The sequence below is a fragment of the Gorilla gorilla genome, chromosome 2 (genome assembly GCF_029281585.2).
Source record: "Gorilla gorilla gorilla isolate KB3781 chromosome 2, NHGRI_mGorGor1-v2.1_pri, whole genome shotgun sequence".
NCBI classification, from domain to species: domain Eukaryota; kingdom Metazoa; phylum Chordata; class Mammalia; order Primates; family Hominidae; genus Gorilla; species Gorilla gorilla.
Genome location: NC_086017.1, coordinates 178,573,291 through 178,598,827, shown reverse-complemented (window position 1 = coordinate 178,598,827; position 25,537 = coordinate 178,573,291). Strand labels below are relative to the sequence as shown.

Genomic DNA, 25,537 nt, shown 5'->3' with positions numbered 1-25,537 from the left:
GCTTCATCCATGTCCCTGCAAAGCACATGAACTCATTCTTTTTTATGGCTGCATAGTATTCCATGGTGTAAATGTGCCACATTTTCTTTATCCAGTCTATCATTGATGGGCATTTGGGTTGGTTCCAAGTCTTTGCTATTGTGAAGAGTGCTGCAATAAACATGCGTGTGCATATGTCTTTATAGTAGAATGATTTATAGTCCTTTATGTACCCCAGTAATGGGATTGCTGAGTCAAATGGTATTTCTGGTTCATAATTTTTTTTTTTTTTTACCAGTGGTATTCCACCATCTCCAGCCACAAACCACAGGAAATTTGACAAATCAGCCTCTTTGTTATAAAAAGAACACATTACTTTTTTTTTTTGCCATCATCCTGTGATAGTGTACTTCATGGAAAGTGTATCAGTCAGAGGGGAACCAGGGAAGTAAAATCAGCAGGACTTCATATTGAGATTTATTACAAGAAGTTGACTTATGGGTTTGTTGGGCTGAGTGAGCAAGTTCAAAATATGTAGCACTAACTCAAGAAGAAAAGATCATGGCAGGCTCGGCACAGGCAGAAACTTTCATTGGTAGAATTTCTTCACATATATATATATATATATATTATACTTTAAGTTCTAGGGTACATGTGTACAATGTGCAGGTTTTTTACATATGAATACATGTGCCATGTTGGTGTGCTGCACCCATTAACTCGTCATTTACATTAGGTATATCTCCTAATGCTATCCCTCCCACCTCCTCTCACCCCACAACAGGCCCCAGTGTTAAGGCCTTTTATCTGATTAAGTCTGGCTCACCAGATAATCCGGGATAATCTCCATTATCTAAAGTTCATTGATTAGGGACTTGAACTACATTTGCAAAATCCCTTCAAAGCAACACTTATATTAATATTTGACTTCATAACTGTGGACTTTACCCTAGGCAATTTAATACATCAAGAAAGTCATCACAGCAAGGTTAAGGACATTTTAAAAATAATTGTAAGCAAGTTCAATAAATGATTATTTCTTACATGTATTATGATCTACTACATACTCAACACATCATCATAGAAAATCATTATGCCATTAACTTAGCAGATGTTACTATGAATAGTGAGAAGAATTGATTACCATTACGCATTTAAAAGATGTTAAGTTAATGACATCATTTTTGCCACATATAGATTTACAAATGAAGCTAATGAAGGTTAGGTTTTCTGGGCCTCATCTATAAAGACCCTTTGAGTATTAGAAATTGCTAGGAGTTTGAGAGTGTTCTAGGTGAAGAGCAGAAGCAAGGTTACAAGCAACAATCATTTCCAGGTAAGCATTTCAGGTATCTTTTTAAAAAGAGATCTCAGGAGAAAAGGACCTAACTCTAAAAATTACTAGTAATTTGTTGAAATTTATTTTATCTTAAATAGCCACTTTTATAAATAAATTTATATTTGTAATTTTATATTCTGTTTTTCTAAAGAGAGCTACCAAAATTGTAACTTTCAGGCCCAAGAAACAGGGATCCACCCCTGCATATGTACTTTTTCTAATCTGTTTGTTAACTAAAAAGAAAAAAAATTAAAAATGAGTCATCCAAGTGAGTTCATCTCTCTTAATATCTTACAGACTTATCAGTTAGCTATTGGGTTAATGGCCTTGAAATCCAGTCAATTACAATGAAAATTTGTCGTCTAGTTGAGAGACAAATCTCAATAAAACAGAATTTCGGAAGTAACATTCTGGCTTTTACAATATATTTCAGGAGGGCTCAAAGGCATTCTGAATTGCTTGTGATTCTAAAGTGCTAATCTGCAGTCATATGGGACAGGATCAGCTGCTGATGTACAGATATCCACATTATCTCATACTGCTGGTATTAGGCAAATGGAAAATACTGTCTTTCATTTTATCTCTGCTTAATGCCAGTTGCAGATTTATTCATTTTCATCTTATTGCTCTAGTTCTTCATTTCTCTAAGACACTATTAGATCTATGGTCAGTAATGATAGAATGAACTTGTTTTCTCCTTCTCCTACCCGCCTTCTACCACACAATTTTATTCCATAACATGATTTTCTTTATGCTTACTTTTATTTTGTTAAATTTGCTTATACTGCTATTAGTTGATTTGTCAGTTTTCAGTGTTACTCTTTGTCTCTGATTTATCATAAACAAGGTTTCTTTCTCCTTTATCCTCACAATTTTTGTCAATTGTATCATTTATACATTGACAGGCACATGGACTTTACCTTCTATTTTTGTCAGCCTTAACTCCACATTGTTTCCATTTCACTTCTGCACTTAAATACATTCAGTGATCACCAGCAAGTTATTTTTTTCAAGATTTTCTCAGTCATTTCTCAGTTTAGCTTTTTTTTTTTTTTTTTGAGACGGAGTCTCGTTCCGTCGCCCAGGCTGGAGTGCAATGGCACGATCTCAACTCACTGCAAGCTCTGCCTCCCGGGTTCACGCCATTCTCCTGCCTCAGCCTCCCGAGTAGCTGGGACCACAGGCGCCCACCACCAGGCCCGACTAATTTTTTGTATTTTTTTTTTTTTAGTAGAGACGGGGTTTCACCATGTTAGCCAGGATGGTCTGGATCTCCTGACCTCGTGATCCGCCCGCCTCGGCCTCCCAAAGTGTTGGGATTACAGGCGTGAGTCACCGCTCCTGGCCTCAGTTTAGCTTTTTGAAATTTCCTCAAAGAGGACTCTTGGGAACAATAATCCCTAAATTTCTTGCATACTGACACCATTTATAGTTTTTGGATTTGAAGGACAACTTGAATGTATGTAATATTCTTAGCTCACATATTCTTTCCCTGATTATCTTGTAGGCATTGCTCTACTCTTTTCTGGTGTTGGTCATTTCTGTAAAATATCTAATGCAAGATACTTTTCTCCTTTTTAGGTGACTTGATTATTTTGTGTGGTTGCCAGAAGATTTCCTCTTTATCTCTAAAGTCTAATAACATTACTGGGATATCACTTGGTTTTGAGTATTCTAAGTCAATTATTCCTAGTACACAATGTGTCCTTTCAACATATGTCAGGTTGACTTTTATTTGAGGACCTTTATTAAATGATGCCTTTAAATATTTGTTATGCTTTGGTTTTCTTTCTTAAGTACTGATATGGTTTGGCTGTATTCCCATTCAAATCTCAATTTGAATTGTATCTCCCAGAATTCCCATGTGCTGTGGGAGGGACCTAGGGGGAGGTAATTGAATCATGTGGGCCAGTCTTTCTCGTGCTATTCTCGTGATAGTGAATAACTTTCATGAGATCTGATGGGTTTATCAAGGGTTTCCACGTTTGTTTCTTCCTCATTTCTCTCTTGCTGCTGCCATGTAAGAAGTGCTTTTTGCCTTCTGCCATGATTCTGAGACCTCCCCGGCCATGTGAAACTGTAAGTCCAATTAAAGGTTTTTTATCCCCAGTTTCGGGTATGTCTTTATCAGCAGTGTGAAAGCGAATTAATACAAGTACCTACTCTAATTATATGTTTGTTTATCTATTTTTTGTTTGTCTTCAACATTTATTATTTTTCTAATTCATTCTGTTTATAATTTTCATTTTATTATATATTTTTTCTCATTTCTATATTCTAGGTTTCCTACTATGTTCCAGGAACTCTGTTCTCCCTTGTGATTTTTTCACTCTTTTTCTGAGTTTTGCTACCTCATATTTCATCACTTCCTCTTGTGTCTTCATCTCCTCCCTTAGTTTTTTCACTTCTGCTCTGTGATCTTCCTTCATAGAGGCAACTGCTGTTTTAATTTTTAAAATTTAATTTTTGTCAAAATGCTTGGTAACAATATTTGTGCAATGGCGATATTTTTTGGTGGTGGCTCATGTATTGATTAGTTTTGCTGCTCTTTCTTCAATTTGATTGGTTTTAGTTTTTGCTTATATAAGTTTGTGTTCATGCTGTGTTCGTTTTAAAACTTTCCTCTTTTAATTAATTTGCTTTAATGAGGTGGCATTTTTTTTTTTTTTTTTTTTTTTGCTTGAAATATGTGGTAAATCCTTGAGTAAGAGGCTAGGATGTGAGATCAGGGTATCCTTCAAGTTTTACAACCCATGGGGACAGACTGCTTTAGCAAAAAATGACTCATGTGTGTGATACAGGTAGCCCTGACTCATCTATTTCACCGATCCAAACCAGGTCCCAGAGAGCTTCTGCTTCCAACCATGTTCACCTCTTTTTAGCATCCATGTATATAAGGATAAAGCATTTGTACTTCATGGTGAGCCTGTAACTCACAGTGACTATTTTTTTCCCAGCACATTCTAAGATGCTGCTGCTGGCCTTCTTATACTCTCTATACTTTTCACTTTTTCTTGGGCAACTTTTGTCCTATCTCAGCTGTTTTGCTTCTTTGTATTTTGTAAGCTGCAGATTACATCTCTCTTTGAGTTTTGCTTAAAGTAGAATTTATTTGCAAAGTTATTATCTGTAATTTTCCTGGTTGCTTTCATATAATTTCCATGAGAAGAAGAGGAAAGATCTTGACTTTTGTAGCCAGGGTCTATATAGCTTCCTCTCTACAGTATAGTTTACACTGGAAGTGGAAAGTTTTTGTTTCGTTTTGTGTTTAATCCAAATATATAAAGATGCCACTATACTGTAAAGTCATTCAATGTTTACTTTTTAATTTCATATGCTTTGGTTGGTGTTTAAAGTGTTCCTAGGTCCAGCTCCAAATTTATTCCACTTTACTTTCTTTCACATATTTTATGGTTCTTTTAAATTGTACTGAATTATTCAGAGTTATTCTAATAGTAGTTATTATTTTTCCTTTTTTTTTTTTTTTTTTAGACAGAGTCTCTCTGTTGCTTGGGTTGGAGTGCGATGGCTTGATCTCGGCTCACTGCAAACTCTGCCTCCCGAGTTCAAGCAATTCTCCTACCTCAGCCTCCCGAGTAGCTGGCCTCCTGAGTAGCTGGGATTACAGGTGCCTGCCACCATGCCTGGCTTATTTTTTTGTATTTTTGGTAGAGACGGGGTTTCACTAAATTGGCCAGGCTAGTCTCGAACTCCTGACCTCAGGCAATTCACCTGCCTCAGCCTCCCAAAGTGCTGGGATTATAGGCGTGAGCCACCATGCCCGGCCTATTTTTCCATTCTTTATTCACCTTGTTTCCTCCAGTTGACACTTCCTATCCAACCCTTGCCAATTCTTCCCCACCTCCATGTTTCTTATTCTCAATTACAGTCCTATCTGGAATTCAAGACCTACCTCAAATAAGTACCTAATTCTTAAAGCTTTTTAAAAAATCTTTATATATTGTTATATATCTTTTACATGTTTATACACAGTTTGCATTGCTTATATTCTCTTGGAATGATATCTTATTGTATATGATGTTTTGGTTATTTGGGTACTGCTTCTAGTTTGCGCCAATTGGAAGAAAGGTCGTGACTTAGTCATATTTGTTGCTCATTTGTGCCTCAACACAGAACATTGCGTATAATAGACATTCAATAAGCATTTGTTTAAATAATAAAATTATGCAAAATGCCAAAATTATTTTCTAGAATGTATGGCACAATTTCCTCCTACTTCTCACTGATGAGCAATATAACCACTCATGGAAATAATTTGGTTCTTTTTTTTCCTAAAACTGCAAACCCCTATGGATGTGATTATAGATGTGCTTGTTTATTCATGCAGACAGTCAAACTGTGTTTTGATTATTTTAATTGTCTTATTTCAATACAGAATAATTTTTTCTTGGATCTTTATGTCTTGATAGCTGTTAAGTAGATTAAAAAACAAAAATGGAAAACATGAACTTCTATAATCCTCTACCCTTAGAATGGTGGATTTCTATTAAGACATATGCATTAAAAGAACAAACTCTACCAAAATTTAACTTTTAGATGTAAATTGCAGTAAACAGAATAGCAGAAGCTTAGAGAAAATTTTTCCAAATACACTCTGTGTTTTAGAAACAAAGATTTTTAGAAAAAGCAAAATTTGAGAATTTTCTCCCCACTATTTCGTTTAAATAGGTCTCTTAACAAATATAATTTACTTGTGATTTTCCTCATCATTTTGTAGCTTTGAAATCTGTATTTGATGAGAAAAACCTGTTTCCCAAGGAAATTCTGGATCATGAACGAAAAGCCAAGCAATTATGCCAAGAAAAAAGTTGTGAAGTGAAGAAAAATAAGAAGTAATTACAACAGAAAAACCTTCACTGTTACGTAAAGTACAGATATAAAATGCAGAAAAAGCATCAAGAATTCTGCCTTTTATTTTATTTTATATTTGAACTTCAGGAAGTTTTCTCTTCATGGGATAATTTAGTACTGCTTTTATCTATCGTCTGTCAATTTCTCTGTATTCTTAATAAAATAAATATTGAACTAAAGTGGGAGCAACATCTTGGTATTTATTCTCAAGGATTTTTATATAAAAACTTTATGATTCCAGAACAAAGTTCTAACCAGTTGCCCTTCTGGTTTTTCCTGTAGACAAACATTTTTGATCAGTTTTCATTGTAAAACCTGCATTGAAATATATGAAAAGTACTGACAGAGTAAATACCTACAAATGTGAATAAGAAAACTGTTTCCACTTTTTTACACTTTCTAGTAGTTTTTAAATGATTCTCATAATGGTGATTAGACTTTGTCAGTAACACCGCTTCGTATTAATTCTTATTGGCTTTTATTCATTCTATAAACTTATTGGAAAATTGCTGCATATGATCTACTTCAATAGTTTGTTATACTGTACTTTAAAATTGAATGCCATAGCACATCGAAGAGGTAATAGTCTTGAAAAAAAATCAAAGGGCCTGGGGCTATATAAAGGGCCCACTCTATGTGGAAAGTCAAGTGGGAAATATTTGGTTCTTTAACTTACTGCCTCTGTTTGTTGACCCATTTTTATTTACAAATATAATCATCTTCCAGGCAATATTATTATTCTGCTTTATTTATTGTGTCCTATAGAAAGAATTGGTAAATTCATTTACATAACTATAATGACTTACTGTATATTTATATTTTAAAGAGTGCTTTCAAAACCAGCTAAAGTTTAAGAAGAATTTTTCAATAACACATGTAGTAAAGGAAAATAATTTGCAATAGGTAGGGGACCACTTGGTATAGCAACTGCAAATGTCCATTGTGTTTAAACCACACAATAATCATATGAATATGTTAGCTTAGAGCTAAAATATGAGATGCGAGTCTATTAGGAGAGTGCTTAATTATCAGTGGCAGAGTTGAGACTGGAACCCAGGTCTGTTTTACTCCCACATCATGGTATTTGCCATTCATCATTCTGTTCACTTGCTTCCTATTAGTATAAAGCCAACGGAATGAATTCTAACACTAGACTTTCCAGCACCAGTGGAGCAAATATTTTGGTTTGGTGGAGAAGGCTGTGATGGAAAGATTTTCAGAAGACAGCTGCCTATTCTAACTACATTTAAGTGTATTCTGAGTTAGGCATTATGACTTCTATTCATATCGCCTTTCCTCCTCATGGAATGAAAATTACATGCAGGAAAGATTGTAGGAGAAAAGTATATTTGTCTCTGTGTGTGTGTGCATGTGTGTTTGTCTGTTGGGTGGTGTGATGATGTACAAGAAGTGTCCTTGTTTTAGAAAAATATAATAATAGAACGTTTAAGTATGATAGAAATTATGTTTTTAGCTTGCTATAAAATGATTCAGAAAATACTAATTATATGTATATATAAAATGTATATATACGCACACACAGGTAACACATATACATATCTATATTTACATCTGTTTGTTTATTGGGAGGATAGATATATAGATGAAACACACACATGCGGTAGATGCTAACAATTGGGGAAAGAGGAGGAGGTGGAGATAGCAGTTCTTTGAACTATATCTGCAACTTTTATGTAAATTTGAAAGTATTTCCAGGTAAATTTTTTTAAAATATAAAAAGTTGCTTTTGAACAAAAAGATTATTTGAGATGTTCAAGCAGACACTGGGTAACTGTCTCACGGGGATATTGCAAAGACTTCTTGCACTGGGTAGGAAGTTTGATTGGGTAATCCATCATTTCAAACTCAGAGCACATGATTTATGAATCATAGGTTGGTGATAGTACAATGGAGTGAAATCTGACCCACATTCCCAGAAATTTAATCGAATGTTAAGATGTTATAAAAGTAGAATGTGGGTACCAAATAATTTGCAAAGGCTCTTTTCCCCACTGATCCATCCGTCCCTCATGTAAGTATTGAAGGCATGTATAAGAGATTATTTTAGGTTCCAGGTATTCACATACAAATAGAATGCACCTTTTCTACCCTCAGCGTTCTGAAGTGAAGCTATATAAAATGTAGTGGTTTATTAAGCCAATACTAAATGAGCCCACTGGCATAAGTCGGAAATTCATAATCTGGCATATTTATTCCAGCCTAATTTGGGAATTCTTTTGCTAGATATACTTTACTTTTTACCCTTGAAGATAACTTTGTTTGATGTGATAGCCTGAGATAGTCTGGTTCATACAGACAGACCTTCTCTCTATAGCCTACTACATGTGCATGGTATTATGCTGTAACTCTAATTCCATCCTTAATTAACATCAGGGCTTCTTCTGTAAAAGGAATTAAGAAGAGCTGTCTCATAAATATATTCAATGAGAAGAGAACTTTTAAAGGTATGAGACTTTCAATGTAACTGTTTCTAATAATTTGGAGAAAAAACACAAAAAGAAGAAAAAAGACAATGTCTTTTTTTCTGTGTCTTACTCTTGTAACTCACAGCATCTAATTTTCTAGGCAGGTAGCAGGATCTCACCTGTCAACTCTTAACAGAACTGAAGGCATTATAAACTGTTTCTCAAATTAACATTCAGATTCAATTACTTATGATCCATTTTTCTATGGTAAAAGGAATTGGTCACATTAAAATAGGATATGTCATAATTTTCAATAGGCTACCTTGTTTGTATTACTTATATTTACACTAAATATAATTTAACATTTTCTTTTGTCAGAACATTTTCCTATTATCACTCAAAATTTAGGAACAATCTTGACCAAAAAAAAATTGCCTGAAATGAGTCCATGCTTACGCTTAAATGGAAGAATTAACTTATAAGTTCTTTACTGATGAGGGCATTTGCTTATACATTTTTAAAGTTTGGAATTAAGTGCACTTTTACTTGAAAAAACTATAAAAGGATAAGAAAAATGATGAGATGATAACTGTAACCCTTTGCTGTGGTTTTTATATATATTCCTAGGCTTATACTTTACAGTCGGACAGTAATGGAGATCAACCTTCTACCAAGACACCTTGGCTCTCATTAATGAATAATTCTCCCCCCACCCCGATTTTCTAGGGGCAAAATAGAATTGTAGAAAAAAGCGGTTTGGGAAAATATTTTAAAAGTTTGTGGTAATATTTTATGGACAATTGTATTGTCATCATTGTCTGTTAAAAGAGGTTAAACCAGGGAGAATAAATTTATGGCTATTGCTTTTTACTCCTCAAGAGACAGGAAAATGAACATTCTGCCTGAACTGCTCTAATATAAGGTCCTTACAGAACAATTTCATTAAATGGTCTTAGTAGGACAGAGTGATGGTCTCTGCCATTGGTAGGAAAAGTAATGGCCTATTTCTGGATAAATCACATTGTGATCTGAGCAGTGTACAGACATAATGATGTGGTAGCCAAGGGTACTGGTGATATATGTTTGCTGGTGTCAGTAAATGGTAGAAAAGCATTGATTGAATGATAGTCTTGACATTCAGACTTAATATTTATGTATTGCAGTGTAAAGCAAGTAGAATGGTAGTATTCTTGTACTGCACAACTCTTTTTGGAAAATTATCTCTGTGTTAAGTTAAAGCTACACTAGAGTGTGCTCATGATAGAGTAGGTAATATTAGAATAAAACTCAAGATCTAGAAAACATTTGGAGATGCCTATATGGGAAATCAAAAAAATTTAGTTAGTTAGTGGATTATGACCTATAATGATCTATTCTCAGGCCTATTTTTAAGTTATAGCCATGTTAGGACATGGAAAGATGTTAACAGGGTCCTCTGACAAGTTTTTAAAAATGAATTCCATTTAAAGCTATCTACACTCACTTTATTTCTTTTACATGAGTTTATCAGAAATAGTATTAAATTTGGGGATCAACAGATATTTAATTAAAACTGAACTAAATTTTTTTTCTCTTCTCAAAGGCTATAGATAAATAATACAATGTGCTTAATATCTGATTGCCATTGAGGTGATTGATTTGAACTACAAAAATGAGATGAAACCCATTAAATTATGCAATTTTTTATTAATGACCTTTTTGCAAAGAAAATCATGTAGAGTTTCAAAAGCACATAAAGGTAACAGCAATTTTTATCATCAAATTACCTATGGCTAATAGTATTGTCCTGATATATTTTGGCAAATCCATTATCTTTTTTGCTGGCCTTTCTGCTCAGAATAAAGAACATATTTCTTCAATATCCACTCTTTTTCTTAAGGATTCAAATGGACCTTATATCCACAGGAAACTCCTCTGACTATTGTATAATTTGATGAATGTTGAGAACTCTGTCAATGCAGCAGTAATTTGTCTCTGTGTTCTGGACTTGATTTAGCTTTATTCTTTTTCTCATAGGCATTCTGAAATATTTATGACAAAGTGCATTGGTAATCTGATGTAGGAGTCCTGTGAGAAACAAAAAGAACTAATTACTAGCAAATTTACAACCAGTAGCGCATCCTTTCAAATTCTGTGCAACTTTTAAAAGAAGCAAAATAATGGATAAAATAATAATATAAATTTAATAATTTTTAAAAATTCTATAATTGTTTTATTTCTCAATTCTTGCACATTTCATCAGTTGATCATTAACCCGATTGTGTTAGTTCTTAATACAAATGTAGTGAACACCTGCTTTTGTTCTAGAGGAATTAATCAAGCAACGTTCAAGATAAATGGAGTTGGCCTTGATCGCTCAGGTGTTTATGTACAAGAGTTTTCCAGCAAGCGTATTTTAGTTGTAACATTCCAGTGAATAATCAGAAGTTAGTTTGGGGTAAGTACCTTAGAAATAAATAGCTTTTGAATAAGTATGTATGCAATAACATTGCCTATGAGTGTTTAGTAAAGTATGGAATGGCATTTCAATTTACTTTGGTGTAAAAATCATTTGAATTTATTTAATTAACATATTGCTTTTATTCTCCTTAAATGATTTCACCACAAATCAGAAGATCCAGTTCTTATAGGACTATTCATGAGGTTGTTTAGTTCAGCATTACTTTGTGCTTTCTGATAAGATATGATCCAAAACCTGATGAGGTAAGTGAATTTTTAAAACCAATATTTGTCTGAGGTTATAATTTATTAAGTGCTTAGAAATTTTCTAGAAAAAATGGATGTGGATGCTCAAATAATACAAATTTAATTATTAAGATTATTAATAATAATGAGAAGGAAACTCTAATACTGAGATTCTACCACAAAGAAAAAAATTACATTTTTAATAATACTGTTCATTATTCCAATATAAACCAAATACATAAAGCTATATCTAATGTATTTCCAGTTGATAACTTAAAGGTACTAATAACATTTTGACTACGTATCTACAAACACATATTTTGGTCAGAAGTCTTCTGAGAAATTGAATATATTAGAAGATAATGATACATAGACATTTATTTTGCATGTAAAACTTCTCTTACTCACTGGTTTTTAACTATTGTTGGACTCTCATTTACAAGCTCATATGCTAAATTAATCCCTAATGAAACATTTGCTTGATATTAATAGCATATAGGTCTATATCTAAAGTTTACCAACACATTTTCTAACAATTGCTTTGGATTGTTTTTTAAGGCTTTTGTCTTTTGCAAATATATATCTAAACAAATACAGTTTAACAAAATACATTGAAGGATAAATAATGACTCCATAGTTTAATCTGGAACAATATTTGACTATTAGTAATCTTTATATATAAATATAGTTGTTCTTAGGGACTCCTACCATTTATGGTACCCTTAATGATCTGCAAAACACTCTAGAAATGTAAGTCTCTACTTAAGGCTGACAACAGACTATTCTAAAGGCTTTCATCTTTACCCCTAATTAAGGGTTACTTCCTAGTAACTTACTGATGGATAAGTTTTTAAGGATTACTAACATGTATTATTTATAAGGTAAAATTATTGTTACTAAAATCTATGAGGCCTTGGAGTGAACATTCTACCAAATATGTGGTAATATTGCAAAACTAATTCTGCTTGAGATATAATCAAATGGTTGAATTTCCTGCAATTTTAGTGGAGAGCACTTTAATAGGGTATTATTAGTTTTGTGAATTGTTTATGGTTTTTAATTGCTGCTACTCTTACGTTTGTTAGTATTTTTGTCAATTTTTTGATATTATATTTCATTTTATTTATATTTTTTCTTTTATAATTTCAAGTTTTATTACAGATTAATGTACACGTGCAGGTTTGCTACATGGGTATATGGCCTGACACTAAGGTTTGGGGTATAAATGATCTCATCACCCAGGTAGTGAGCATAGTACTTTATTGTATCATTTATATTTGATTGCCATTTTGTTTCAAACTTTGCAGGTTTTCTGCATTGTATTTGTCTTCTTTTGGAAAAGCAGGAAGAGGGCTTTGGGTTATTTTGTCCTAAGAAATAAAGTGTGAGGAAAATTGTAAAAAGTTAGCCAGATTACTCAGTTGCTTTAGAATACATTAATTTTCTAATAGGTCTAAAACCACACTGGAGTAAGTCTGTTTTTATTCCATTTCTTCCTCTTGATCTATAAATTACTGTAGAGTAGACAGCACAGACGGTTTACCTGATGTCAGAGTTACAGTTATCCCACTTAACCATGAGAAAAGATAGAAAAAAACTATTGTATAACTATTTGGAGATACCATTGCCATTGATAACATTCCAACACTGTAGTGTCTTTTTTGATTTTTGCTACAAAACTACAAGTATATTTTCTACTGGTTCTTGAAGATACGTAAGAAATACCATTAACACATGAACTATTTTTCTGAATAGATGATACTTAGAAATCTAATTGGATAGAGTTCACTTGTGGTAGTAAGTTCTATTAAGATAGAAAGCTACAACAGGTAGAAAGTTTTCTGTTGAGCTCTCTGTGGAAAACTCTATTTTGAAAATGCATATATTTTGATTTAAACAATACAGAGAAGTCAAAATGGACACCATCTTCTTGTGGAGTCTTCTATTGCTGTTTTTTGGAAGTCAAGCCTCAAGATGCTCAGCTCAAAAAAATACCGAATTTGCAGTGGATCTTTATCAAGAGGTTTCCTTATCTCATAAGGACAACATTATATTTTCACCCCTTGGAATAACTTTGGTTCTTGAGATGGTACAACTGGGAGCCAAAGGAAAAGCACAGCAGCAGATAAGACAAACTTTAAAACAACAGGAAACCTCAGCTGGTGAGACTCTTACATCTCCTTACTTATACTGGATAAGATATGGACGCATTCATTTTGTAATATTAGAAGTTCAGGATAAAGAAATTTTAATAAGTGAAAATGTAATGAAAAGTACAAAATTGTAATAAAATGGAGAATTGTAAATGTAATTTTCATTCATTTATAATTAATTCCTTTAAAAGGTTACAAAAATTATTAAGAAATTGACATCTATATAAATGTAAAATTAAGTAAATATTTGTACATTTTCTTTTAGTTTGTTTTAGCCAGTTTTAATTACTTGAGATTATACTGGGCGTGCGTGTGTGTGTGTATGTACATACTCATAAAATATACATCTATACACATACATATTCTTCCACTATCACTATGTTGTGATCATTTTCCCATGTCATGGAACTGATTCAAAATATGATTTTTAATTACTGCATCTTATTGCCGCTTATAGAAATACCATTACTTATTTAGCCTTTCTTCAGTAGGTTGTTTCCAACATTTCTCTGAAAAAAAATGCACCTCATCTGTAACAAGACCAAGAAAAAACATTAATTTGTTCATTTTAAGAGCTTATTTGTTACTAGTTTTAAAAGGAAAATGGAAAAAAAAGGATTTAAATAATCAGAGGCCTTTGTGCTTGTGAATGATGATTGTTTTGTTGGAGTCTCCTCATGGTCTGTCTGGGATAGTGTCTATCCCTCTAACTGGGATACTGTGCTTTTATGCTGGCATCCCATTTGAAAGAATTGTTGCTTGGCTGGTGTGGTGGCTCACACCTGTAATCTCAGCACTTTGGGAGGCTGAGGCGGGTGGATCACTTGAGGTCAGGAGTTCGAGACCAGGCTGGAAAAATACAAAAATTTGCAGGGCATGGTGGCATGTGCCTATAGTCTCAGCTACTTTAGAGGCTAAGGCAGGAGAAGTGCTTGAACCTAAGAGGCAGAGGTTGCAGTGAGCTGAGATCGTGCCACTGCACTCCAGCCAGGGCAACAGAACAGACTCCTTCTCCAAAAAAAAAAAGTTCTTGCTCATCTCCTTAGCTATCTCATGCTCTCAGTTTCTATAGTTGTTTTAATTTTCAGCTTTTGGATTACTCTGAGATACTGTGTTCTAAATACAGATTTTTGATTTGGGAATTTAGTTGCTACAACTATAATTTCAGTGTATTTTTCTTATCACAGAGTAGCAGTATTTAGAAATTTGCTTTCCTGAAAATACTATTTACAAGATTTTATTTGCTTCATTTTAAATAAAGACAATTTTATACAGAAAAGATGTTGGTAATAGTGGAGTGAAGTTAATTGTAAGAATTTTTCTTTGCAAATAGTGCACACTGAAGCCAATGTATTCCACATTTAGTCTTGATTAATTTCAGCAAATCCTAATATACCACTCCCAGAAACGTTTAAACCACATGCTATAGCTTTGAAAAAGTAATACAATATTTGTGAAGATACATAAATTAGAGTCTGTGAAAACTTAAATTACTTTAAATGGATACATGATATAGAGAAACACAGAAGTTTTAACAGGTGTGAATTGTGAACATGATAAAGTAATAGTAATAATGCACTATCAAAAATATAGAAAGGTTATCAGCCACTGTTTCATGTGCTTAATATATATTCTCTCATTTAATATTTATAATTACTTTGTTAAGTAAACAACCTTGTAATAAACCTGAGAAAACTGAGGCAAAGAAAGGTTAAATAATTTGCTCAGTGCTAATTCCTAAAATAATTCAGTGAGGATTAAGAATATAAGAGCAATATATTCTCACTAATATATTAATAAGAATATTAATTCTCATATATTATGTAAGGCTCTCAGTGTCCTCAGTTCTCCTTCTTTACTTCATTGTCAAATCGTCTGCTCTGAATTTTCCTCCTCCATTTTGCTGAACATCTGTTAATACTCCCTTTTGCTTTACCTCTGATAATGCCAATGACGAATCAAAGGCTAAATTGAATGTACTTCTTTTTTTCACAGGGTTTTGAAAAGAGAACTGGGCATGAATTCCTGTCCCAGTTCTGCAACTAAATGACCTTGTGATTTGGCACAAGTCATGTCACTTGTGAAGCTTCTTAATCTCTCTGGGCCTCAGATTCCTCACTGTAAAAAGAAAAGTTGAGGTTAGGTAATTTATCTGGACCTTTTGGCTGAAATAATCTATAATTCTATGACTACATTTGTTTTCGTCTTTGGATCTCCCATATGCACACAAAATTGGCTTTTAGACTTTTACTAGCAGAAGAGAACATGCACTGAATTTTAGAACATTTTCTGGAGGTCTGGTACAATCAAATCAAGAGCCACATTCACCCGTGACCTGTGGGTTATCCATGGCTCTATTTTAGAAAATGAAATAAACTTGTTCTCATTACTTATTAGGAGATATATAATTTTTGATCTGTGCTAAAAATGTCATTAATCTAGAAACCAAATAAAATTTATAGGGCAGATAATGTTATATTCTTCTCCAAACTTGTACTACTTAGTGACATTTTTTTCATTGACTTCTGAGTTCAACAGTTTATCAAAGGGCAGCTGTTTGTCACATAGACTTAGACCTTAAGTACATGACATAAATCTATTTGCTTTGACAAATGATTTGGAACTACTTTTTCTCCCTTTCTCTCTTTTTTTATTCCTTTAAAGATGTTCATGTATTTCAGATTTCTGAAAATTAGTTTCAGATTCTGTCACTTCATTTCTGACCTTAATTAATTCTTTTGGAAAAGCTCTCGTTTCTTTACTCAGAAAGCCTTTTCTGTAGCCTCCCAGCTATTGAGATATTTGTTTCAGGCTTCAGATAGCAATAAATGGTTACATCTGAAATCATTGTACAAATAAGTAAAATGGCTTAACTTTCTTCCCTTCCTAATGTGAGGAATTTCAGGGTTATAAAGAATTACTGAAATTCTTCAGATCTAATCATATGGAAGTAAGTTTTTTTATATCTGAAATTGTTTATACCTGTATTTATATACCAGTGAACAGAGAATCCTGCAGTTTGAAATATAATGCAGTATACTTCATAGAGCCTCCTGTGAGGCTGTGAGAACGCCAGGCCAAAAAGGCAAGTAGGGACTGAAATGTATCCTCTGTAACCCAGCTGGACAAGATGAGAGGCCATGGAGCTGCGCAGCCCCCAGAGAGGGAACTATTTTTATTTGCACAAAGATGCCCTATGGGCTGCTAGCTTTCTGATTTAAAAAAAAATGTATTTACACAAGCTTAGGTACACACACACACACATCCTCCTTATTTCCAGTAGAAATCTAGTAGTAAGTCCCTCTTAGTAATACCCGGTTTTCTTGAATAAAGATTAATTGAATATATCAATTTTAGGTTATGAAAGTGGCATTTGCAGTATTTAACTGAAAATATAATGAAGGCCCAGAAAGAACCTATTTGAAATAGAGTTACAAGACTTAGTGATTGAGTTCTAAGATTAAGCCAGAAGGAAATGAAAACTGTTGGTACACTTTTGCAATGAACAGGAAGCTATTGAACCTAATATCAGGGTAGAGTTCTCTCATACGCATATATAGCTTCCAGACAACACTGCAGTCAGAACAATCCAAAAATAAATAATAGGCCAAAAGTGATTCTTTTAGTTGACCCTGACTGACTTATTTTGGATAGTGGTTAGAGTTAAAATGGTTAAAGATTTTTATTGTTGATGTCGACAGCCAAAGTATATAAATTCATGAACTTGTAGAAATAGGCAATTCTGATTCTTACGCATCTCTAGAGATGATTACAGAGGTTGCCTTGTAAAATTTAAAACCTGTACAGGTGCAGTTGCTTATAAGAGAACAATTTTTTCCTCAGCTGAAATAAAAGTAATATTGAAGAGGATTGCTCATCACTGTCATGCCCCCATCAGCATTCATTAGCATTCCCTTTTCATAGGTATCACATGCTCGCGTTATGCAAAGAATAAGATTCTAAACATAAATTTCAATAACTAAAAATGAGCTAAATGTGACTATCAAGAGGGACTTTCCTTCAGCTTCTATAAATGCATATTCTTGTTTTTGACAAATTTCAAATTTGCATGGACATTCTTTTTTCTATATAAAAGATGATTTCTCTACAAAATGCATATTCTACAGGAGATACATCCTTAAAATATTTATACTAACTTTGAAGGGATTGTTAGTTATACCTAAGGGTGCAAAAAACGGTGATATGAATCAGAGTACTTAGATAGCAAAGCTGAAAAGCTGTTGTTTGTATGTTGTTCAATATGCCAATATACATTAAAATTATTTTCTAGGGGAAGAATTTTTTGTACTGAAGTCATTTTTCTCTGCCATCTCAGAGAAAAAACAAGAATTTACATTTAATCTTGCCAATGCCCTCTACCTTCAAGAAGGATTCACTGTGAAAGAACAGTATCTCCATGGCAACAAGGAATTTTTTCAGAGTGCTATAAAACTGGTGGATTTTCAAGATGCAAAGGCTTGTGCAGAGATGATGAGTACCTGGGTAGAAAGAAAAACAGATGGTAAAGTTTCCCATTTTCATAAAATTATTATTTGCCATTGTATTCATGGTCTTTAATATCCTAAAGTAAAGAATGGCTGAATATTTTCCTACTGCAGTATGGATCAGAGGAATCAAATATCCTATTTCATTTCATAGTTATTTAAATTAATATTAAATTGTAAAACTGGAAAGATATTATAAGCTGCTTTGAAAAGAATACTGATTCTTTTATTTTCTTTTGAGAGATACCTGCTTATAGAATTTTTAATGAAATAATTTTAATAAAAATTTTTGTTAAAACATAGATTTTTCAGGCATAAAAGCAGAAATAATCTCTTTGGCCAGGTAGAAGTTAAATCTGTCAATCCCAAATGCCTTCTTTCCCACAGATGCTGAAAATGATTAACATATTTTAGTTGAATGTGTTAATATTTAATAATAAATGTTAATATTTCTATCATCAACATGGTAGTCTACACTTTAAATGCAAGCTAGCAAAAAATTTCATAGTTGACTACAGAGGGATATAGTAAATTCAAATTCATACAAATCTGAGTTGAAATCTTAGAAAGTTATAAGCTATGCTCCATTTAAAATGAGGATATTATTAAAACATTTCAGAATTCTTTGGAGTTTTAATAATAATGTATGTGAAGTGACAAGCATATACCAAGCCCTCAATTAATAGTACTTTGTTTCTTTATTTAATCAGCTATGAAAAATGTGATGTTATAAGACATATGCCTTATAGGAAGCCTTATATGGGGAAGCATAAGTTGAAAGTGTGAGATAAGCGTGGTGAGCCATGTTCACAGCTGTAGGAAATGAGGACATCACTAGACAGCTCCCTGGCACCCAGTCATGCCTATTTCTCATAACTTGGAAAAACTCACTGGACATAGAAATAGGAGACCAGTTATTTGGAGGAAAAGAATCATGCTAGTATCCTCCATTCTTTTCCCTTTCCAATGGTCAGTGGACGCAGCTGTCAGAATGGCAAGTTTGGGTGTACCATTAACTTACTTATGATGACTGACATTTTAGAAGACCTTGAAATAGACGGAATAATACCAGTAAATATGGAAGAAGTAATATTTTTATTCTTTATGTCTGACATACAATGGTTACAAATGATCTTATTGGAGAGTCTAGGTATATCTGAGTTTGCCTAAAACAGTCTCATATTTCTAATTTCGTAGTGAAATTCCATTTGCACCTGTTTCTTCATGAAATATTTAACAGCAATCCCATCTATTCTCAAAATTACCATATTTAGATGATAACATGCCCTATCCAAAACTGATCTGCAAAAGACACTTTTGCTTTAATTCTATTCAAAGCAATTCCACTGAATCACTATTGCACATTTCTTCTTACCTCCTCCTCCACCCACTTCCTAGGAAAAATTAAAGACATGTTTTCAGGGGAAGAATTTGGCCCTCTGACTCGACTTGTCCTGGTGAATGCTATTTATTTCAAAGGAGATTGGAAACAGAAATTCAGAAAAGAGGACACACAGCTGATAAATTTTACTAAGAAAAATGGTTCAACTGTCAAAATTCCAATGATGAAGGCTCTTCTGAGAACAAAATATGGTAATGTGAGAAACCACAGTTCCTAAGCATAGTCTTGAGAATTGCCAAGTATATTTGATATTTTATTTTGTCTATTCCAGGTTATTTTTCTGAATCTTCCGTGAACTACCAAGTTTTAGAATTGTCTTATAAAGGTGATGAATTTAGCTTAATTATCATACTTCCTGCAGAAGGTATGGATATCGAAGAAGTGGAAAAACTAATTACTGCTCAACAAATCCTAAAATGGCTCTCTGAGATGCAAGAAGAGGAAGTAGAAATAAGCCTCCCTAGGTTGGTGATGTTATTTTATTATACGAGTTCTTACGTTTCCTCTCACGTAGGAATTTGAGCAGTCAGCTGAAAGGTAACAAATACTTGAAAAGTCTATTGACACAAATGAAAATACAAATGTATTTGGAAATTTTACTCTACTTTTGGATACTAAAGCAGGGCTTACCTGTGCTAGCATTGCTTTACCATGAGAAGAACTGAATTTAAGTGCTCAGTTTTCTCTGTAAAAGATAAGTATATGTCTTAAAATTAGAATGTTGGGATTAGAAGGAATTATTGTCTTTTTTATTATGGTAATTTTCTCCACTTTTTTCCTGATTGGAATTTTTAATATTTATCTCTTATTAAGAAAAAAATAATTATAATGGTATGTTTTACACAATTGAAAGATATGTCATATCACTTTGACGGACAGTGCTCTAACAATCATTGAATTATAAACAGAATCCTATAGTCAATTTTAGGTAGTTAGTACAAAATGGAAATTGCAAAGGGTTATCTCAGGAAGCAATAATTATGAACTAAATTTTTAACATCATGCTCCTAAGGGACAGGAGAAACTTCAAAAAGAAAGGTGTGCCCAAATGACTCAATTCACACTCTACCCAAACTTATAAAAAGAGATTTATGTGTAATAGATTATATACTGTCGTTTTATTTCTAAATTTCCTTTCAAACTCATCAAGCCCCAATTGTTTTGTGCTCCCCTGTTTCTGGCCATTGGTCTCTTAAACCTCTTGGTTTTTACTTCCTTTTCCACTCAGCCAGGATCTAGTCATTAGTTATTTCAGTCATAGTCTCATTAACATTTTTAATGTTTTTGTCTCCTTTATCCCTTTCCTAATTCTCTTCTCAACTATCCTCAATTCTGAGTCCACTCAACAAGCCACTCCTGGCCAGGCATGGTGGCTCATGACTGTAATCCCAGCACTTTGGGAGGCTGAGGCGGGCAGATCATCTGAGGTCAGGAGTTCGAGTCCAGACTGGCTAATGTGGTGAAATTCTGTCTTTACTAAAAACACCAGAATTAGCTGGGCATGGTGGCAGGAGCCTGTAATCCCAGCTACTTGGGAGGCTGAGGCAAGAGAATCAGTTGAACCTGGGAGGTAGAGGTTTGCAGTGAGCTGAGACTGCGCCACTGCACTCCAGCCTGGCAACAGGGTGAGACCCAGTATCAAAAAAAAAAAAAAAAAAGCCACTCCTGTTCTTCAACTACTGCAACTACTGCAACTGTTGATTTTGTTGGAGCAAAAACCTGGAAAGGAGTCACCTCTGGCTTTACCAAGACTAGAGCTCAGCACTCCTTCCTTACTCTAGAGAACCTTCTTTACTCCTACCCACACCATACCAGGACATTACTTCTCTCCTTCACTTACTACTCTAGGTTGATTTCTCTTACTTCCAACAAGTGTGCCAGTCTTCTATATCCTAAAGAAAACCTATCATCAGGTAAACTTTCTCCTCTCTATTTATAGAAATCACCTCAAAATTTATGTAAATCTTTATTAATCTTCTCTTTCTTTACCTTCTTTGATATTGTGGAGAAAGAAGTATCCTCTACTTCTCTCATCCTGACTCTGGGATCTTGATCAAAGTATTATTAACCATCCCTTTTTTTCTGGAAAAGCTTTCTTCCTTTAGTCCCCAGGACACTACTGACTTATTTCTTTCTCTCTTTCTGGAAATTTTCCCTGCTCCTTGACTTACTTCTATTTTGTTTCTGTTCCCAAGCAAAAATGTTTATCAGAGTTTCATCTTCAGAATTTTCCTCCTCTTACTCTCTCTCAGAAATATCCCTGTTATTCTGGTTTTTAAAATCTGAGTCTCTAACCCCAACTTCTCTTTCATTTCCCAGCCATTTGAATATCTCTACTTGACATTATTCTTTTTTTCAAAGAATATTTTTTTTTAGCACCTACTATGCCAAACACTGGGGTATAATGGTGTGTATGACAGATGGTTTACCTTCTAATAATGAAATAATATTTTTTGAAACTAAATTGTTTATTTTCAAATTTACTTCTCTTAGCTTTGAAATGATCATTTTCTTGGAGACAAAAAAAAAATTACTGAGTTTGAAAACTGTCTGTGACATGTACCACCAGTGGGGTCTCAAGAGAGTCACTTGACCATTTTGAGTTGTGGTTTTATCAATATAAAATGTGGATAATGATACTTATTGCTAGATTTTTCAGTCTAAATAATAATGCATAAGCCCCAACCTCAATTGACAAGAAGAAATACAGGCTTTCACCAGAATTTCCTTTGACAGTATTTTTAGGAATCCTTAGAGGAATGTTTCACAGTCCAAAAATCTATCCAAGCTGTCACAGTGTAGACAACTTTGAACTGTTTGGCCTTATTCTCAGCATCTCCACTCCAGGGCCACACTTCCCATACAACTATTCCCACAGCGTAGACAACTTTGAACGTTTGGCCTTGTTATCAGCATCTCCACTCCAGGGCCACACTCCACACTTCCCATACTACCCCCACAGTGTAGACACAGACTTCTCTCTTAATTCTTCCAAGCACAACTGTTATGGGTTGAACTGCATCCCCCCACCCAAATTCATATGGTGAAGTTCTAACCAGTAAGTCAGAATGTTGCCTTATTTGGAGACAAGATTTTTACAGAGTAATGAAAGTTAGGTCATTAGGCCGGGCTCTAATCCAACATGACTGTTGTCATCTAAAAAGGAAAATTTAGACAGTGATATGCATGGAGGGAAGATGATGTGAAGAGACACAGGGAAAAAATGGCCATCTACAAATCAACAAGAGAGGCATAGAACAAATTTTTCCCTCATGGCCTTCTGAAGAATCCAACACTGCTGACATCTTGATTTAAGACCTCTAGCCTCTGCAACTGTGAGACAATCTATTTGTTATTTAAGATACCCAGTTTGTAGTACTTTGTTATGGCAGCCCTAGCAAACTAATACAAGAAGAACAACTTCAATGTTTAAGCAAATTTTACTGAAATCTTGGTGATAGTGAAAGGGACTTACAACATAGCAAGTAATTTAAAACCAGGTACCAATCATGATAGTTCCTTGAGTGTAGACTATTTCTTGTACCAAATAGTCTCCTTCTGTCTGTTGCTATACTTAGCCTACCATTGCAACGGTGCTAGCACCCACCTTCACCTAAAAGAGTTATCTTTACACCTCCCTCCTATTCAGCATTCAGAGTCCTCCAACATTTCCCAGTATAAAGAGAAGGTGACCTAGATTTTCTTCCATGCTCTGTAAGGCCAGCTTCCCAGTTGTGACAAGAATCTATAGTTGCCAGATGTAGTGGCTTATGCCTGTAATCCCAGCACTTTGGGAGGCCAAGGCAGGAGGATCTCTTGAGCCCAGGAGTTCAAGACCAGCAGGAGCAACAAAGAAAGACCCTGTCTTTAGAAAATAAAAAAAATAAAAAAAATAAAAAAACATTAGCTGGACATGGTGGTGAGTGCCTGTAGTCCCAGCTACCATGGAGGATAAGGCAGGAGGATCACTTGAGCCCAAGTGTTCAAGGCTTCAGTGAGCTTGTTCCTGCCACTGCACTCCAGCCTGGGCAGCAAAGCGAGACCCTATCTCCAAAAAAAAAAAAAAAAAAAAGCATCTATACCAGGAGATTTCAGTGAAAACAATGTTTTCATATCATATAAAATAGCTTATGCCCTTGTCATCTCAAACTTCCCCATCTCCATCCCACTGGTTCTACTTGCAAAATGAAAAAGCCCATTGTATTGCTTTCCTTAAACAAAAGAACAATTTGCCTTAAAAGCTGAATTTGAATCTTCGTTTTTATAGAAACAAAAACAATAGTTGGCAGTTGTATTCCCCATTTCCATACAAATTCCAGCCACCAATGATATTTAAAAACTTGGCAGTTTCAGTTACAGTATCTCATTACATACTTCTATTCATAGCACAAAGTCTGGCAACTAGAAGGTGCTAAATAAATGACGGCTTTATTTTATTTTTTCTTTGTTAAAAAGATCACTGCCCAGTCAATACCAAACTAGAAACATTGTCTTCTCTGAATTCTCAGACTCCACTCCTTTCTCTTCTGTGTGGCAGGCCCGTCTCTGTGGTGTCTGACCAATAAGTTCCCATTAATCCTCCATGGTTTCCCTTGAAGTTATCGCACTCAAACATGCCTAGGTAGAGTGAACCATTCCTTATCTATATTTCTAGAACACTTCAGGAAAATTCACATCATAGCACTTATTACATTGCACTTTTATTTCTTGCTCACATTCCTGTCTGTCCTATTAAAATGTGATTTCTGGGACAGCGGGTTAGGTCTTGCTCATTTTAGTTTCTGTTGTTCCTAGCATGCTTCATGGTATATAGTATGTGCTAAATGAGTATTATTGAATTAAATTACACAAATATTTTCAAGGAAAGAAATTCTATATTATTTCTCTTTATTTAATTTTAAATATCTTAAAAACCAGAATTCAACTTTCCAGTCACTCTAATTTATTCTCTTTGAGGACCCTGATGAAGCTTTCCCACCTTTCCATACATATAGCATCATGAAAAATAGGACATTAGCCATTTACTTCAAAACTTCTCTCTAGAGAAGGAAAAGTGAGATTTTTTTTTTCCTAAATTCAGAGGACAGAAATTTGTTATTGTTTAATCACACTAATACAGCATTACATGTAAAATGCATTCTTTTTTTAACTAAATTAATGTCTTCTGGTTTGTTAAAGGAACAATTTGCTTATGTATTTAGTTCATTAACAATTTTAACTTATCAGAACCTGTTTATGAATTAAGTTTCCTGAGCACCAAAATCATGGATTAAAAGTTCTGAAATACATTTCTGCCAAAAGGAACAATTTCTTCACAACAGAAAAATACCCGTTTAAAATATGCGTTTGGTAGAGAAGAGAGAAAACGACGTAGGCTCAATAAATGTTTGGGGTAGACTGGCAGATTTATATTTTATTACTGAATGCTGTGGTTCTTTTACATCTAAATAAATGTGAAATGGTTTTCAAACTGATAACTAAGTATTTTGATAAAATTGGAACAGCTTAATCAACTTCATTAATTTCCTAGAGCTGCTATAACAGCACAACACAACAGAGTAGGTGGCTTAGAACAACAGAAATTGATTCTCTCACAGTCTGGAGGCTAAATGTCAAAATCAAGGTGTCAGCACAACATGCTCTCACTGAGACCGATAGGAGAATCCTTCCTTGCCTCTTCCTACCTTCCGATAGTGGCTGGAAGTCCTTGGTCTTCCTCTCCTTATAGATAAATCACTCCAATTATTTCTTCTGTTGTCATGTAGCCATCTGTCTTCGTGTGGTGTTCTCATATCTTATAAGGACACCAATCATATTGGATTAAGGCCCATTCCTATTTCCAAGTAAGGTGATATTAAAAGATACTGGGGGTTAGGGCTTCAACACATGAATTTGGGAAAGGGGGTATGCACAATTCAACCCATAACACCAACTGTAATAAATTCTATATTGTTGTAAAACAAAATATCTCTTTGGTAGCAAAGTTAGTATATGCCAAAAAAAAAAACCACCCATAAGAATGTTTATATTTAAGCTACAGTAGAAAGGAGCATGTGAGTGACTTATTTAGATTATAGTTACTGCTTAAGAAATACTTCTCCTTCCCCTCTTTTGTGTATAACTAGTTTAGAATTGAGGCCAATAAGATATCATCTCAAAATACTCGAGTGCTTCCC

General features: G+C 34.1%; 2 protein-coding genes and 1 long non-coding RNA gene across 3 annotated transcripts in view; 2 read left to right on the top strand and 1 right to left on the bottom strand.

Moving 5' to 3' along the window:
* The window catches only part of WDR49 (WD repeat domain 49), a 178,279-nt gene extending 171,910 nt beyond the window's left edge, over positions 1–6,369 (top strand). Inside the window, exon 20 of the mRNA XM_055383679.2 lies at positions 6,057–6,369. Coding sequence (XP_055239654.2) covers positions 6,057–6,175 — 119 coding nt within the window. The 3' untranslated portion in view covers positions 6,176–6,369. The remainder of the gene's footprint in view (positions 1–6,056) is intronic.
* Positions 6,370–10,317: 3,948 nt separating this feature from the next.
* Positions 10,318–25,167, bottom strand: LOC129532748 (uncharacterized). The gene is made up of 4 exons (XR_008678657.2): positions 25,046–25,167; positions 17,835–17,953; positions 15,391–15,572; positions 10,318–10,683 (listed from the first exon to the last, which is right to left on the bottom strand). It is a non-coding gene; the product is annotated as an uncharacterized lncRNA (long non-coding RNA).
* The window catches only part of SERPINI2 (serpin family I member 2), a 29,824-nt gene continuing 17,503 nt past the window's right edge, over positions 13,217–25,537 (top strand). Inside the window, exons 1-4 of the mRNA XM_019024834.4 lie at positions 13,217–13,463; positions 17,746–17,976; positions 19,358–19,552; positions 19,633–19,825. Of these exons, the coding sequence (XP_018880379.3) occupies positions 13,217–13,463; positions 17,746–17,976; positions 19,358–19,552; positions 19,633–19,825 (866 nt within the window). The remainder of the gene's footprint in view (positions 13,464–17,745; positions 17,977–19,357; positions 19,553–19,632; positions 19,826–25,537) is intronic.